The 16052-nt window shown below is 38.5% G+C and overlaps 2 protein-coding genes across 7 annotated transcripts in view; one reads left to right on the forward strand and one right to left on the reverse strand.

The window, feature by feature from the left end:
* Nucleotides 1-246: 246 nt before the first annotated feature.
* Nucleotides 247-10971, forward strand: HNRNPA2B1 (heterogeneous nuclear ribonucleoprotein A2/B1). 6 transcript variants are annotated; one of them, XR_007132642.1, is made up of 13 exons: nucleotides 247-470; nucleotides 3223-3258; nucleotides 3356-3466; nucleotides 3627-3773; nucleotides 4015-4225; nucleotides 4390-4491; nucleotides 4565-4645; nucleotides 5296-5358; nucleotides 6913-7032; nucleotides 7281-7403; nucleotides 8301-8384; nucleotides 9754-9886; nucleotides 10432-10971. XR_007132642.1 is itself a non-coding variant. In XM_047763447.1 (12 exons), the coding sequence occupies exons 1-11, from the start codon at nucleotides 465-467 to the stop codon at nucleotides 8360-8362; spliced, it is 1062 nt and encodes a 353-aa protein (XP_047619403.1). In that variant the 5' UTR covers nucleotides 247-464; the 3' UTR covers nucleotides 8363-8384; nucleotides 8542-10971. The 6 variants fall into 6 exon arrangements, 4 of the variants coding, with proteins under 4 accessions (XP_047619403.1, XP_047619404.1, XP_047619406.1 ...); XR_007132643.1 differs by having other exon boundaries at nucleotides 9754-9826; XM_047763447.1 differs by having other exon boundaries at nucleotides 8542-10971.
* Nucleotides 10972-11073: 102 nt separating this feature from the next.
* Nucleotides 11074-16052, reverse strand: part of NFE2L3 (NFE2 like bZIP transcription factor 3) — a 33184-nt gene continuing 28205 nt past the window's right edge. The window contains exon 4 of the mRNA XM_047763445.1: nucleotides 11074-15617. Coding sequence (XP_047619401.1) covers nucleotides 14364-15617 — 1254 coding nt within the window. The 3' untranslated portion in view covers nucleotides 11074-14363. The remainder of the gene's footprint in view (nucleotides 15618-16052) is intronic.

Here is a 16052-nt window from a genome sequence, read left to right on the forward strand (position 1 = left end):
CGTTTCTCACCTGCCCTGCGCTAAAGCTGGGCGGGGGGCGGGGACTGGACTTAATTCCGAGAGAGAAATACGCAGGGCTCGAGCCTTCCGCAATTCACAGAGCCCTTTTACGCTAGTGACGTCAAGCACCACTGTTGGCTGCGAGGAGAGAGGGGCACGTACTTGGCGCAAGGAGGTCGTAGAGCGTTCCCGCCATTGGCGGCGGTTAGGGCGTTTACGCAACGGCCTGACGTAGGGCAAGACGCGTTAGTCGGGGGGAAGGTTCTAGAAAAGCGGCGGCAGCGGCTCTAGCGGCAGTAGCAGCAGCGCCAGGTCCCGAGTGGAGGTGCTCTTAGCGGTGTTGTTTCTCGAGCAGCGGCAGTTCTCACTACAGCGCCAGGACGAGTCCGGTTCGTGTTCGTCCGCGGAGATCTCTCTCATCTCGCTCGGCTGCGGGAAATCGGGCTGAAGCGACTGAGTCCGCGATGGAGGTAACGGGTTTGAAATCAATGAGTTGTTGGAAAGGGCATGGCGAGGCCGTTGGCGCCTTATTGGAAGTCGGCCACCCGCCTCCGTGGGAGAGCGGCAGCGAAATTGGGCCACTTCAGAAGCGGTTGGTCTCGGGGTACTTTTGAAGGGGGGTCGTTAGCGGAGGCCTCTTCGTACCGCACCTTCCCCACCCTCAGGCTCCCGGCGCCATTTCCCTTTGCTGGGGGTGGGGGATGGGGAACTTCCACTCGGCGGACGCAACCCGACTTCGGTGGAAGTGGGGCGCGGAGGCGGGAATTCTTACTCCCTTTTTACAGCACGCTGGTTTGGGGACCCTGGCGTCCGCGCGTTTGAGCGTTTCGGCGGGCTGCGGGTCCTCGCGGGCGAGGCTGCGGCTTCCCCTCCCCCCCCTCGCGGGAACCGGATTTGGCGGCCGCCATTTTCATTTCTCCTCTTTCTCGCAGCGTTTTCCTTGTAACTCTCTAAATTCAACTAGTTTGAGTCTTTTATCAAAGAGTAGAGGTGGTGCGCTGGTTTTTTCTCCTTTTCGGGCCGTTTTCATGCCGTTTCGAGGTGGATCCTGGGGGTTTGTGAGCCTGGATCTTTAAAGTCCTGCGCACCTCATTAGAGGCTCGCTGCCTTCCCCTCGATGAAATGGCGCCATTGCGTTCCGGCGCCGCACCGCAGGGCGGGGGGAGGGGCGGCGGTCGCTCGGCTTCGGAGGTAAAACGATCTAGGGTGTCGGGCCCGGTTTTGAGGCGAGCCATACGTAGTACAAAGAAAACGTTCTGTTTTTCAGCCCTTGTTCCTTTGCGTAACGGTTTTAGCTGGGTTTGCGGCGATTAGGAAGGCGGTTACATGGTAGGAAGCTTTAGAAATGAAAAACCGAAATTCGGAGCCATCAGGGTCCCGTAGGTTATGTGGGAGGTCGTGGGGAAGGTGGTCTTCGGGGGTGGGGGGGGGGGCGGTGTGCCGAAGGTTCCGAATCCTTTTAATTTCCTGAAGGCTTCCTTTATGAGGAATTGTAGAAATTACTCCGCTTTTAAGTAAGATTTTTACTGGGAAATTTTATACGTGGTAAGCTAGAAATTAAGATGAAAGTGAAATAAAAATGATTTTAGTTGTGCTCTGCTTAAAACGTGGCTCAGTCCTTCAGTACGTGTATTGCTATATACCGAACTGTTTTAGGCTGGGCTACTATGTATTTGAACTTTGTCACTTGCTTTTCTCATTTATGTTTGCAATCATGGTTGATAACATTGATAAGCTTAAGGTCTGAAGCGAAGGGGGTCTACCTGGGTATTTTCTTTGACCCTAAGCACGCTTATAAAATAACTTTGTTTGTAATCAATAGTGGACAGCGGGTAAGTTTGGAAATGAGGTAAGTAATGAGTTTTTCCCTTTTGTTAGTGATATGTAAAAAATTTGTAGATGTGTTTTTAATTAGATCTATTTGGGTTTAAGGAGCATTTATTGAAAATATTTGGAATAAATAAAAAAGAATACGAATATCAATATGCCAAGTAACCATTATAACAGACGGTTCTTTAAGTGTCTCAAGAGCTAGTTTGATAATTTCTTTATAAATTTTTCAGAATCCTGAAAGGTTAATTATACAGGAAAAAAATCGAATGTTTATTAGTATCATGCATGGATGGAGAGAGAAACTTCTTTAGAAATGTGGGTTGACGGTGTAGTACGATTTGCTAGGAATAAAATACCTTGCAGTGTTAGAAAGTACTTCTGACTTTCTTTTTCATTATACATTGTGGACATTGTAACTTCGTTTCTGAGTATTTATAGTTTTTTAATTTAACCAACTGAAAACAGTATAATGACCCAATCTTCCTTAATAATCCATAATACAGAGCTTTTAATGCGAAGTATTTGCTTGCTTGTTTGAGATTTCAAGCCCAGGCTCTGTTTCTTTTCCCAATGAAAATTCGAGGTATTATGCTGTGTTGTTTGCTAGAAGCCTACTAAGTTAAACATCGTGAAGTGTAAAATAAATGGTAGTGCTACGCAACTACTGGACACAGTGGTCGTTTAAATATCTTTATGGTTTTTGAAAAGTGGGGTGATTGCAGTCTTACTGTTTCTACTTTTTATAGCTCAGTAACAGTCCAGATTCTTTCTCTGTTAGTACTTTGAGGAACAGACAGACACTATTAAACAAATCATTCTGTCTTGGTCAGAAGAGAGAATCTTAAAAGATATGTTGGCGTATATGTTGAATACTTAAAGCTTTTTTTCTCTAGTGGAGACTTGGTATATGGGGAAAGAACTGTCTTTAACCAGGTTTTGGGGGGGGTAAAAATTGAGTTTCATTAGAATCACCACTAGAGGGAGCAATGAAGGGAAAATAATTACTTCAAATAATGAATTCTGAAATAACAAGTTTATAAGAAAGAACCCAACAGTTCTTACAGTTTAAGAATTTATATTTAAACTGAATATTTAAAAGGTAACTTCTCTGTTCTAGGATATAGAATTGAATGGAAATTTTGATAAGAATGCATTAACTTCTCAGTCACCAGGGAATAAGATTTGCTTTTTTTTTTTCCAGAAATTTTTTTTAACTAAGTGGTATTAGATGTGTTTAAAATGTTTGAATGTGAAGTAAATTTAGATCAAGATTTAATGACTTTGAAACTTGTGTAGTTCAGCTGAGGCAATTTTTTTTGGTGTAACACAACTAATATGCAGTTTAACATATGGTTTAAATTTGATGTAAGTTTTTTTTTTCCCCCCCAGAAAACTTTAGAAACTGTTCCTTTGGAGAGGAAAAAGGTACTCTGCCAGCAGGTCACCTCATATTTAAGAATTTAATTTCCTGTATACAAAGAGAAAATGTAAATAAAAATTGAAATGATGTTTTCCTTTGCAGAGAGAAAAGGAACAATTCCGTAAACTCTTTATTGGTGGCTTGAGCTTTGAAACTACAGAAGAAAGTTTGAGGAACTACTACGAGCAATGGGGAAAACTTACAGATTGTGTGGTATGTTAATGAAGTGCTTGCAGATAATAGTCCTTTTAACTCCCCAGGCTCATCTGTTTAAAGTGTTAGTGAATCATTAAGAAAAGTTTTAAGTTCATGTTCATTTTTAAATGCTGTAAGTAATGAGATTAAATAGTAACTCTACCCCTATGCATTTAAGGTCATGAGGGATCCTGCAAGCAAAAGATCAAGAGGATTTGGTTTTGTAACTTTTTCATCCATGGCTGAGGTTGATGCTGCCATGGCTGCGAGACCTCATTCAATTGATGGGAGAGTGGTTGAGCCAAAACGTGCTGTTGCAAGAGAGGTGAGTGAATACGTAACTTGTGCAGTAGATAATTTGGGGGAAAATTTTTTGAGATTAGAAAGTTATCCATGTTTCGCTGCAAGTTTTGTTTCCTCATTAATGCTGAGTGGGGTTTCTGTGTTTTTCATTTCTTAGTTTTATTTGAAAGACTAGGTTCTTAATCATTTTGCCTTAAGTAGTATTTGAATATAGAGTAGAAGTCATTTGTTAATCAGATAGTGTGCTTTTTCCTCTATTTCAGGAATCTGGAAAGCCAGGGGCTCATGTAACTGTGAAGAAGCTATTTGTTGGTGGAATTAAAGAAGATACTGAGGAACACCATCTTAGAGATTACTTTGAGGAGTATGGGAAAATTGATACCATTGAGATAATTACTGATAGGCAGTCTGGAAAGAAAAGAGGCTTTGGATTTGTTACTTTTGATGACCATGATCCTGTGGATAAGATTGTGTGTAAGTGTCTGTAATAAGTGCTAGGGGTGTGTGGTTCTTTTCACTATTAAGCTTTGACTGTGTTAGCTCTTAAGATTTTGTATAATTTTGTAAAAAAATAGTTTGTAAGTTAACTAATATTATATATAAAACATTGACTTAGGGAATCTGAACTTTTCTTCCAGTGCAAAAGTACCATACCATCAATGGTCATAATGCAGAAGTGAGAAAGGCTTTGTCTAGACAAGAAATGCAGGAAGTCCAAAGTTCTAGAAGTGGAAGAGGAGGTAACTTCAATTCCATTTTTTCTTAAGATTTATGGTGATAAGTGTTTGTTACTAACCATGGTATTTATTTTAGGCAACTTTGGTTTTGGAGATTCTCGTGGTGGTGGTGGAAACTTTGGACCAGGACCTGGAAGTAACTTTAGAGGAGGATCTGGTAAGTCTTCATTCTAAGTTTAGAAGGGTGAATGTTCTATGAGTTTTAATTCGGTTCTAGGAGATCCAAACTAATTTTGAAAGTTTTAAGAGTTTTAAAGTAGGTTCTATCCTGGTGGAATTTTCTGATTTTGCTAGGCAGGAGATAATATTTTGAAACATGGTGTTAAAACGATACTTAACTGTAATCAGGGACAAATAATTGTAGAGGTCCATTTAATGGTCCTCATTTTCTGGAAAAATTGAATTTGAGGTTTTTCTGAATAGTGAGTGGAAACCCTGTAGGGGCTTTTAACCTGTAGTCTTACATAGGTTAATCTGTTTAATAATTAGTACAGTACCAATAGAAAAACTGCCCCTGTCTAATATCATTCCTATGTATGAATGAATGGAAAATTTTAAGTTGAGGCTTGCCGGCTCCAAGCCCTCCAGCTGGACAGTTATCCCTATCCTGATGGTGAAATCTACACTCTTTAGTGTCTAAGGATAAACTAGTATCACCAGTGTTAATAGGTTAAGGGGGAGATGGCTTCCTAATAATTCTTATCCATAGATATTAGCAGGTAACTTGGAGGAAAGGGGGTAAGAAATTGAGAAGCTTCAACAGGGGTAAAATAAATAATCATGATCCTTTTCTTCTGCTCCTAACAGATGGATATGGAAGTGGTCGTGGATTTGGGGATGGCTATAATGGGTATGGAGGAGGACCTGGAGGTCAGTTTTTTCTTGTCTTTAGTTATAATCACTGTGCATGCTGTCCATTTGAGAATACAGATAGTTTTTCTTAGTGTTTTACCTTGATAACTTATATAAAGGGATTAGGTGATAATGATTCAATTATTTGGCTTTTCTTATTTGCATCTTAGCTATTGTAAACCTGAGCAAAGTATGCCTGCAAACCTAAGGAGGGTATACTTGGAGGTGTTTGTAAACTTTGCAAATTCAATTGGGTAGATTTTAAATGAGAATTTAAAAATCCTATTTAAAGATGTCTGGCTGTTGCCCATGAAAATGAATTGGACATAGATGTGATGATTGTTGGTGCCTTTTTTAAAAAATACAGAATGATGGTTATGAACTAGATCAACATATAAGGGGGTATATGTAAGAACATTGTGTTGTGGAGTTCCCGTCGTGGCGCAGTGGTTAACGAATCCGACTAGGAACCATGAGGTTGCGGGTTCGATCCCTGCCCTTGCTCAGTGGGTTAACGATCCGGCGTTGCCGTGAGCTGTGGTGGAGGTTGCAGAGGTGGCTCGGATCCTGTGTTGCTGTGGCTCTGGCGTAGGCCGGTGGCTACAGCTCCGATTAGACCCCTAGCCTGGGAACCAAGGCTAGGGGTCTAAAGAAATAGCAAAAAGACAAAAAAAAAAAGAACATTGTGTTGTGTTAGCTCTTAACCAAGATTAAGTCCTCCAAGATAATATCCCGAAAGTCCACAAAGGAAATTTTCCAAAACATAAAAGGGTGCTCCTGTGTCCAGCTAAGGTTGTGAGCCACTGTTAAATATCAAGTGGTGTGTATGTGTATATGCATTTATATCATGTATGTTTTGTTGGAGTACAGAAAAGAATGATACTTGCTTACAAAATGTCCTGATAAGAAAGAGACAGGACAGTTAAAACTGAGCTGATGAATAGACCTGATTTCTGGTTTTGCACTCAACTATGCTTCTATATTTCACTATTTCCAACTTTGAAATCCAAATCGATTTTGTTTGAGAAAGATGTTTTTGTGTTCTGTGCAAGTAACCTGAGACTACCAATTTGTGTTTGAGCTAATGCAAGTTTGCTAATTTCTGGTCCTCCCCCCATTTCTACTCAGGAGAAGGCATTTTATTTAAGAGGCATGGTAATTCAAAGGGAAATATGAATTGGGAGCTTAATCTTTTGGACCAGTAGGAAATGTGGCTCCTCTACTTTGTCCCACTTGCCTAAACATCTTGTCTGTCCCATCCCTTCGACCTTAAACAAGATACAAAATAGTATTTCAGGATACCTTGTTTTATGGGAAATTTGTGGCATTGCAAATACTTGTTTCTTTCCAAAGGTTGGAACCACTTGGTTGTGGTAGGTGCTCCCCACCCCCAACTGTCTGCCAAGGATAGTTACTCAGAATCTGCCCTTAAGGCTATTGGAGAGAAAATTTTAAGAATGACTATTTTACTTTTAAAAAGTGTGTTTTGGAAAATTGGAAATGGGTGTGATAAGACAGTTCAAATGACATTGAAAATACTAAGTAATTACTTAAAGGCTTATTTTATAATAGGTGGCAATTTTGGAGGTAGCCCTGGTTATGGAGGAGGAAGAGGAGGATATGGTGGTGGAGGACCTGGATATGGCAACCAGGGTGGGGGCTACGGAGGTGGTTATGACAACTATGGAGGAGGTAATAAATTCACCTGAAACCTTTATTTGGGCATTTGGATTGGAATTCCTGACTTTTAACATGAGCTTTTTCATTTCAATGTTGTCAAGTAGTTGCCTTATTTAAAAACTGTAGATAGGTGTTTTGCACTTATTCTGATGATTTGTTTTTGTGGGAGACTTGTACTAAATAGTTGGCATGTATCACTGGTTTAATGCTTGTGTTCTAAGGATCATGGTGCAAAAACTTGGAATTTTTTTTTTTTACAGGAAATTATGGAAGTGGAAATTATAATGATTTTGGAAATTATAACCAGCAACCTTCCAACTATGGTCCAATGAAGAGTGGAAACTTTGGTGGTAGCAGGAACATGGGGGGACCATATGGTGGAGGTAATTTATTAGATTTCTTAAATGGATATGATGGGAATACTAGTGTTAAATGACTTGAAAGATAGCAATAATTCATTTATTCTTAGATAACATTTTCTGTCAAATAGTGTTACTGAGATTAAAATTTTGGGAAAAACTTTGAGCCAAAGCCAATAACATTGTTTTGGGATTGGTGTGGCTGAGGTGAGATGTTCACTGATAGAAAATATTTTAGGATTGGCAAAACGGATATTTTCAGTGGGGTGTTGTTCCCTTTGGCTGATGAAATTGCTGAGCACGTGGCAAGTGGTATAAATTCCTATGAGTTGTCTCTTCAAAAGTTAATTTAGTAAATTTCATTCAAACCATTGTTAATTCTTGAGAAAAATTTTCAGTAAGACCAAAAACAGATTACTTACACTTGGTATATACTTTAAGAAAAATCTTTCTGGAGTTCCCTTCGTGGGTCAGCGGAAACAATCTGACTAGGAACTGTGAGGTTGCAGGTTCCATCCCTGGCCCTCACTCAGTGGGTTAAGGATCTGGCATCCCTGTGGCTGTGGTGTAGGCTGGCGGCTACAGCTCCCATTGGACTCCTAGCTTGGGAACCTCTATATACCGAACGAAGGTGTGGCCCTAATAAGACAAAAGACCCCCCCCCCCCGAATCTAACTTTAAATCTTAATGAAAGAGAGCACTCTAAAAGAATGGAAGTCATAAAGTATTTCTGAGTTTAAAGGACAGAATTGTATTTATGAATGTGGATGATTTTATCTCTTGAGTAATTAGGTTAACTAGGAACAGTGGTCTGTGATCTGTTTGTGTTTAAGAGTGTATGGGGATAAAATAAAATCAACTATAGAATTTGGCTTTTCATGGGAAATCAACTAAGTTTGCTTTCTCTTGTTCCAATTCTAGGAAACTATGGTCCAGGAGGCAGTGGAGGAAGTGGGGGTTATGGAGGGAGAAGCCGATATTGAGCTTCTTTCTATTTTGCCATGGGTAAGTAGCTTTTAAGTTTCACATTATTATTGTCTTGGGAGACCTAGCTGCCAGGAGTTAAAAGCTTTTTAGGATCATGTTATCTTTCCTTAAAATCTGGTTAGATGGATAATTTCATAACCTATTTTTTTTTTACTCTTTACTTCTGTTGAAACAGGCTTCACTGTATAAATAGGAGAGGATGAGAGCCCAGAGGTAACAGAACAGCTTCAGGTTATCGAAATAACAATGTTAAGGAAACTCTTATCTCAGTCATGCATAAATATGCAGTGATATGGCAGAAGACACCAGAGCAGATGCAGAGAGCCATTTTGTGAATGGATTGGATTATTTAATAACATTACCTTACTGTGGAGGAAGGATTGTAAAAAAAAAAAAATGCCTTTGAGACAGTTTCTTAGCTTTTTAATTGTTGTTTCTTTCTAGTGGTCTTTGTAAGAGTATAGAAGCATTCCTTCTTTGATAATGTTAAATTTGTAAGTTTCAGGTGACATGTGAAACCTTTTTTAAGATTTTTCTCAAAGTTTTGAAAAGCTATTAGCCAGGATCATGGTGTAATAAGACATAACGTTTTTCCTTTAAAAAAATTTAAGTGCGTGTGTAGAGTTAAGAAGCTGTTGTACATTTATGATTTAATAAAATAATTCTAAAGGAAATTGTGTAATTATAGACTTTTTATTTTAAATAAGTTAAGGAGTGGGTAGTATAATTAAGGTCCATTGCAAAGCTGTTGTTATATTTGTGTAAGATAAATGCTGGTCAGAGATAAAAGTGTGTTGTCTGCAATTCATCAGGATTAAATTACCTAGATAACTTAAGGGATATCTCTGCAAGGAGAAACACCTTTTTAGATCTTTTAGATGCTGCTTCTTCAATGCAAGGAAAGGAAATAACCCCAGCGAGGTACTCTTCAGGGATACAGGTCTAGTACAAGAAAACTTGACGGCTACTAAGTTCAGCCAGTCTTAAGAAACTGTGCTGTTTCTACAAAGCTTTAACTACAGTAGTTTATAAGGATGCCAACGAAAGCTGAGGGTGTAGAGCAAAATAGTTCTAAGCTTCAGTTAAACTTCTTTAGGTAAGATCTCATTTACTTTTCCTTTCTTAATTCTCCTCCCCAAAAGATAAACTAATACTCTTCAATGATCTTTCAGTATAGTGGTTCTCACGTAGTTTAACATAGCTTATAAATTGAGTTTAACAATTTATAAACTCAAGAGAATAATTTTATAAACCCTGTTTTCCAATCTGTCATTTACTTAAATTATTTCGGTTGTTTTTCCCTTTTTTTCCTCCTTTCCCATCCCCCTCCCCCTCTATGAAGATTCAGGTGCTTAACATATCATTTTTTTCCCTGCTGGAATTTTAGCATTGATATGAACCATGGACAAGTATATTCTGCTGCCACAAAGACTGTAAAGTGCTTCATTTCAACAGCTGAGGCAAGCCAAGTGATTAATAAAGCTTTTCTTGGTTCCTTCAGTGGTGTTGGTAGTAAAATGGTAGGTAAAAGTTAGGCTGCAAGTTCAATAAATCATGAAATTTCCCATCGTTACATCCATGTGTATTCACATTTCTTGGCTATCGAGCATTTTGAGTGAAATAGGGAATTTTATTAAAAATAAAGATGTTTTGTTGTTCTGTTATTTTGATATGGTTCTAGTTTACATGCCTATCAGGATATCAGGCTAAGGAGGAGGTATGGCAAGACGGCTGAATATTTTCAGATAATTTATATTTATGAATAAAATGCCTATAAACCCTGTATGTATCCAGTACTAAATGCTTGAGTTTAAATGTAATTCTTTCCCAGTTCCCTAGCTTATAGGAGAGGAATAATAGGTTGGCTGCTGAAATTTCATTTCTTAAATGTCATCAGAGATTGATTGCCTGGCTTTATTGCCTTTTCAGGAATGTGATGATCAGGGCATACTCTACTGTATGTACCTGTGAGTCTTCTTTGATCCTAAGACCACCACTGAAGTTATTTAGGTTCTTTGGACAAACATGATAAACTTCTTCAGATACTTTTTTTTTCCTTTGGCAGGAAGGTGTCTTGCTGCAGGTAACTAATGAAGAAGTGGTCAACCACAGAGTCTTCAAGAAATAAGAAATTCTGTACCATCTGAAAGTAGTTCTGTTGGTGCCTTCATTTTAAAAAAGCACTATTTAAAATTAAAGGGAAATGTTTTCTGATAAAATAACAAGACTTATTTAGTACAGGTTCTTAATATAAAATAATTACAAATTCAGTGTTGTTTGTAAAAGTAACATCAGATCAGCTAGAGAAATGTATCATGTTTTGAACTAGGTTTTGTGAGTAGAGAGATTAAAATTTATTTTAAATATAAAGTTTTATAAAATAAATACTTTTGTATTCAAATATTTGGTGTAATGTTTACACATAAAATGTGATTCTTGTTCTATGAACATTGAGTTGTCTAAAGGATTGCCATCCCCTAGATTTTTAAAAGTTTCACAAAGCAATGCATATTCCCTTTTCCTTTTAGTATTGATAGACAAATGAGAAAAGCATTGTGGACGTTATTGGCTGTCCCTAATAAAATGCCATTCTTTATACCCTGTATATTCAGCGTTTGAATAATAGTATAGATTTCTGGCTTTGCCTTGTTTATTTAACATTCCTGGTGGTGGTTTTTAAATCATTACAAATCTTTAACCAGCTAGAGTGGTCCAAAATAAGTGGCTTTGCAAAGCACTGAGGAAAAAAAATCTTACTATATCAAATGTGAATTAACTGTTTTGTTTTATGCTGAATATCAAGCAGTCGTCTTTAAAGGGTTAAACGTGATGGGTAAAATGTAATAATAGCAAGCAGCAGCTTGTTCACCTGGAATAAGGAAAAAACAGAAAAGTAGGGAAGAAACATGGTGAAATTGTTTTAACTATTCCTTTTGGTTTTGATAGCTATCACAGGTAAGTTGATGGCCAACAGAAGATGAACTTTCTCATTAAAATTGTGCTCTTTTGCATTATCAAACAAACATACACTTGGGCCTTGGATTTATTAGGGAAAACAATTTATTTTTAAGGCATTAAAATGTCTAGCTGTACAAAGAAGTTCAACCTTGAAGATAATGAAGTTGGTATAGTAACGTAGGGGGAACATGTTAATAGGTTGAAATGAACTAGCTTACTGAAATGCAGTAATACTGAATACTTTTTTCCTATGTGTGTATGTTGTGTTGAGCTAATCTTAGAGAAATTGAAATCAGTTTTGTTGTAAAAGAGCTACTTCAGGGTGTGCTGTTTTCCACCTTGGGCTAACCCTTACTGCTGTAGAGTACATTTAAAGCCAATTCTTAGGGCAGCTTAGAGCACAATACACTTGGTACCTTACAGGGGAGATCAGCAACTTGGCCACGTGGTGATAGCTGAAGCTTAGGATTGCATTCAGAAAATGACTGGGGCTGGGAAACATCTAAAATGGCCTGTCTGGCAGGTTGGTGAAGCAACAAAGGAGCCCTCAAAATAACGGCCAATGTGTTTAAAAGTTGCTTTCCTGCTGTGGATGGGGAGATTACAAGATCCAAGAAGTGTTTGGGAGCCCATCTTGGGGGCTGGCTCACATACCCAGGGTGTTAAATTTAGGAAAGACCTTGAAAAGGGGAATTATTCTGTGGTTTTTAACAGCCCAGTTGGGTGCATGAGTTCAAGTTGATCTGAAAGTGACTTTACTATTTGTATTAAGTACTGAGAGCTGGTTAAGGGAAGTGTTTATTTGCTAGTTCAAACTTTTCTATGGCTTTTGGAGAAAGGAAAGAAACATTACTGATCTTTGTACCGAAAGTCCATGTATACACTTCAGCTGTACACAGTCTTTAGTTGGGACTCCAACTTGAATGCTATCACTGCTCTTACCTTGTCCAGTTACTAATTCATATCTGGAAAGATGTGGGGGGTGGGACATCCTGCCATTGAAACAACTTTTAAAAGTAAGCAGAAAAATGTTAAATGCTAGGAATTTTGGAAAGTTGGCTGGCTTCTGATTATATATGTCCGTGCTGGAGCTGCCTTGAGACCAACCCAAATGCTGCTGTCATTCAGCACACATTGATTGGTATAGATCTAATTTCACCTGTGAGGATGTAAACTGGTCTGGGGATGGCCGCCGGAATGTTGTACTAGGAGGACAAAATGCTGAACCAGATCTCACATTAAAATTGTTCAACCGATGTGGATTTTTTTTTTTTTTTTTTTTTTAAACAGGAAAGCTGTCTGGAAGGTAAGGTTACTTCTGTGTTGGGAACAATTCAAATGAAATGTGAATTTGGGCTAGTACACTGAACTCGGGAGGGAAGACGACGACTAGCAGAAAATGTACTTCAAAGAGGCTGATAAACTACCAGATGTGAGAGTTAGTTTTTAAATCCCTAAACAAATACTTGGAGACAGCTGGGTACTTGGTACTTACAGACCATATCTATTCAAGTCTTTATGCATCCATGTTTTCAGATTGAGAAGACTTGACATGGTTATTTGCTAGGAATGGGTCAGGTAGCCAACAGATTTACCCAAGTTTCCATAAACTGCATAGAGCTAAATTGAGAAACAGATTATACCCTTTTTCACAACAGCCTTTTCAACTCCCATAATATTTTTAAAAACTGATTTTAAAGTCACAGTGTGCCACTCCACTGAAACGTTATCAGTGATGGAGAGTACGCTTCAGTTGGTACTGTAAAGTCAAATGGTTTTTGTTGTGCAAGGTAACTGGAAACTACCCTGTTGTGAGTGATGTGCAGCTGGATACTGAAAACTTGGTCACAATGCGCCAAAAACCTACCTCTCAAATCTTAGAGTCGTTCTAGCTCTCTACTCTCCCTTAGTGATTTAGTGTTCTCTTGTCTAATTTTCAGGGATTTGGGTAGAATGTTGTGCTTGATGAGCAGACATTCACTTAAATTAGTTCTGTAGCATTTTACATTGTGGACTTGAAATTTGTGGTAGTCATCTGCCTTGAAGCTCTGTATTTAAGAAGTTAAGACATCTAAGGTGTGAACCCTTGCAAAAAGCCAACCTGTTAAAACATCTTTTGAACATAGTTGTACAGAACTGGTTTAAAAGTAATCAAAAGCATTTTGTTAGGTAGGGCTTGAAACAAATTTCTATGCATTTATGTAACCTGAAGTGATTCTAATGACAAGACACCTGATACAATCTGGGCAGTTAAACTGAGTTATCCTTGAGTTTTCAAGTGCCATAATCACTAGGATAAATGACTAGGTCATTCTCATCCTTTTTATCCTAAAAATCTTTCATTTTCCTCAGTATTTTCGCTTTGGTTATAAAGTCTTCTTGGGTTCTTATATGGACTTTTAGATGTTTTATATTAATTTCAAAGTCTGAATTTTTGGCATCTCATAGGCTTTTTAAAACATTTAAAACTCTTGTGTTCTATGTGTTTAGACTTGTCAGCTTGGTGTTAAAATTTTAATGTTATGCTGCTCTAATTGTTAGGTATTCACCTATACTACTTGTGGGTATTTTGGAGAAGAAAAAAAATCCCGGATAAATCTGCTTGGAATTTCTGTACAAAAGGGAAGTTAGTACTTTTTAAATTCAGGTATAAAATTTATTTCCACAGAAAAAGTATTAATAATCTAAAATAGCTTCTGAAATCACTATACTTTAGGGCTAACTAAATGAAAAATGGTGTTTGCTCTCCTTGAAGTGACTAGCTCACAAAAGTGGATTGTTAACGAAGTTTTCATGTCACCCTATTTGTACATACTATTAAGAGGATTTTGTGAAAAGTTGTTTCCCCCAAGTTATAAATAATGAAATCTGAGCGTATCCATATAGCTTCAAAGTGTAGCCTTCACCAGACTGACTCAAGTACCATTACTTACAAAGATACTTAAAATGAGCTAGGTCTTGAAGCAGATTGAATGGTGTGTGGCCCATTATATCACTTTCTGAACATTACTACTTTGTGCATACTAGTGGAATCCGTCTTCAATTTTTTTCACGTTTTCGTTTTCCCTTTTCATTTTCCTTTTTGTGGCCTGAGGTCACCAACTCCTTGGGTACAATCAAAACACTTCCATCTTGACTGCATTGAAGAGCATACTGGCTTGGATTGACTGGCCTACCTTCATCATCTCTTAATCTACTAAAAACATCATGATAAAGGTCATGCAGTTTCTGTCTCATTATGTTTATAGCCTTATGACACTGGATTCGCTCTCTTTTAAGGGTTTCCTTTTTAGCTTGCAAGTTACATACGTCATCTTCCAGATTCAAAAGTACATCCAATTTGCGCTTACGGCAGTTCTGAGCAGCAACTTTATTTTTCCCTCTTCGTCTGATATCACGGATGAGTGACAACTGTAAATCTGTCAGGTAGTGTCTGCTTAGCATACCGTTGAAAGAATCTCCAGGCATGCGGACAATTTCATCCACTGAAAAAGGGATGTGCAGAGCTTTAGCGCGCCGTTCATCACGGCTTAAGTTTCTGTCTGTATCGTTGTGGCACCTGCTCCTTATTTTCTGTGATTTCCCAGGCCATGAGAAAGATTGAGAATTGGATTCTGGTGCACTTGGCTGTATGTGGTAAGTGTGGTTGTGTAATATGTGTTGAAATGCAAGGGCCTCATGAAAGTGAGAAACACTCCTCTGATCCGTGTGACAAAGCTTACTGGGCTCTGCATAATAGCCTCCTACAGCCCCTTCAAAATCATGTTGGGAAAGAGATTCAAGGTCACTACTATAACCTATAGCACCTTCACATATAGAGTGAGAGGAATTAGACTTGGTGACAGAGGTGCTATTGAGGCTCGAGTTTAAGGAAAGTCCAGAATCAGACTCTGGTTCTTCAAAAAGCTGAGAAACTTCCATGGGATCAAAGCTGCCTTCTGTGGCCAAAGACATTAAGTTTATCTCATCAAATATGTTTATATCAAGGTCATATAGAAGATCTTGCCTTGTTAGATTCCTCATCTGACTGTCAAGTGGAAGAAATCCTGTCAAATTAGTTCCAGGAAAGGGCTGTTCAGGATTAAAAGTAGAATTTAACTGCAAAAATGGTTCTAGTGGCTGTGAAATCCTTGGTGCTGGATCGCTTCTGAAAACATTGTCAGGACACAGCAACATGGCCTCATGGAGATTCACATCTTGACTTATAGCCTGGCTAAGGTTATGTGTAGGAGAATTCATGCCATCATTGATACTTCCTGGAAGAGGAGGAATAATATCTCCCGGTGAGATGCCCTGAAAAAGGAAAGGGAAAAACACTGAATATATGCCACCAAAAAAAATTTTTTTTTTTGGGGGCTTTCCATATGTGGACGTTTCTGGACCAGGGAGCAACCTGCACCACAGCAACAAGCCCACCAGCTGCTGCACTGACAAAGCCAGATTCTTAACCCACAGTGTCACCCATTAAACATGTTTCAACAGTATTTAAAGTACCTAACAATACTTTTCTCTCTCTTGTCAATTTCTCTTTATAAGGATACACTGTTGGCTATGAATAATTCTCTTTGGTTAAATAATGCATGCAAGAGGACAACACGTGAGCACAAATGAGAGTACGCTATACTAGACAGATTTGTTCTGTGACAAAACTGGGTTAGTATAAAAGTTGGTCTTATTAAATCTAAAATCTAAACTGCTCTTAAGATGTAGCGCTCTTCCTGTGGTGGC

Source organism: Phacochoerus africanus, chromosome 16 (genome assembly GCF_016906955.1).
Source record: "Phacochoerus africanus isolate WHEZ1 chromosome 16, ROS_Pafr_v1, whole genome shotgun sequence".
NCBI lineage: Eukaryota > Metazoa > Chordata > Mammalia > Artiodactyla > Suidae > Phacochoerus > Phacochoerus africanus.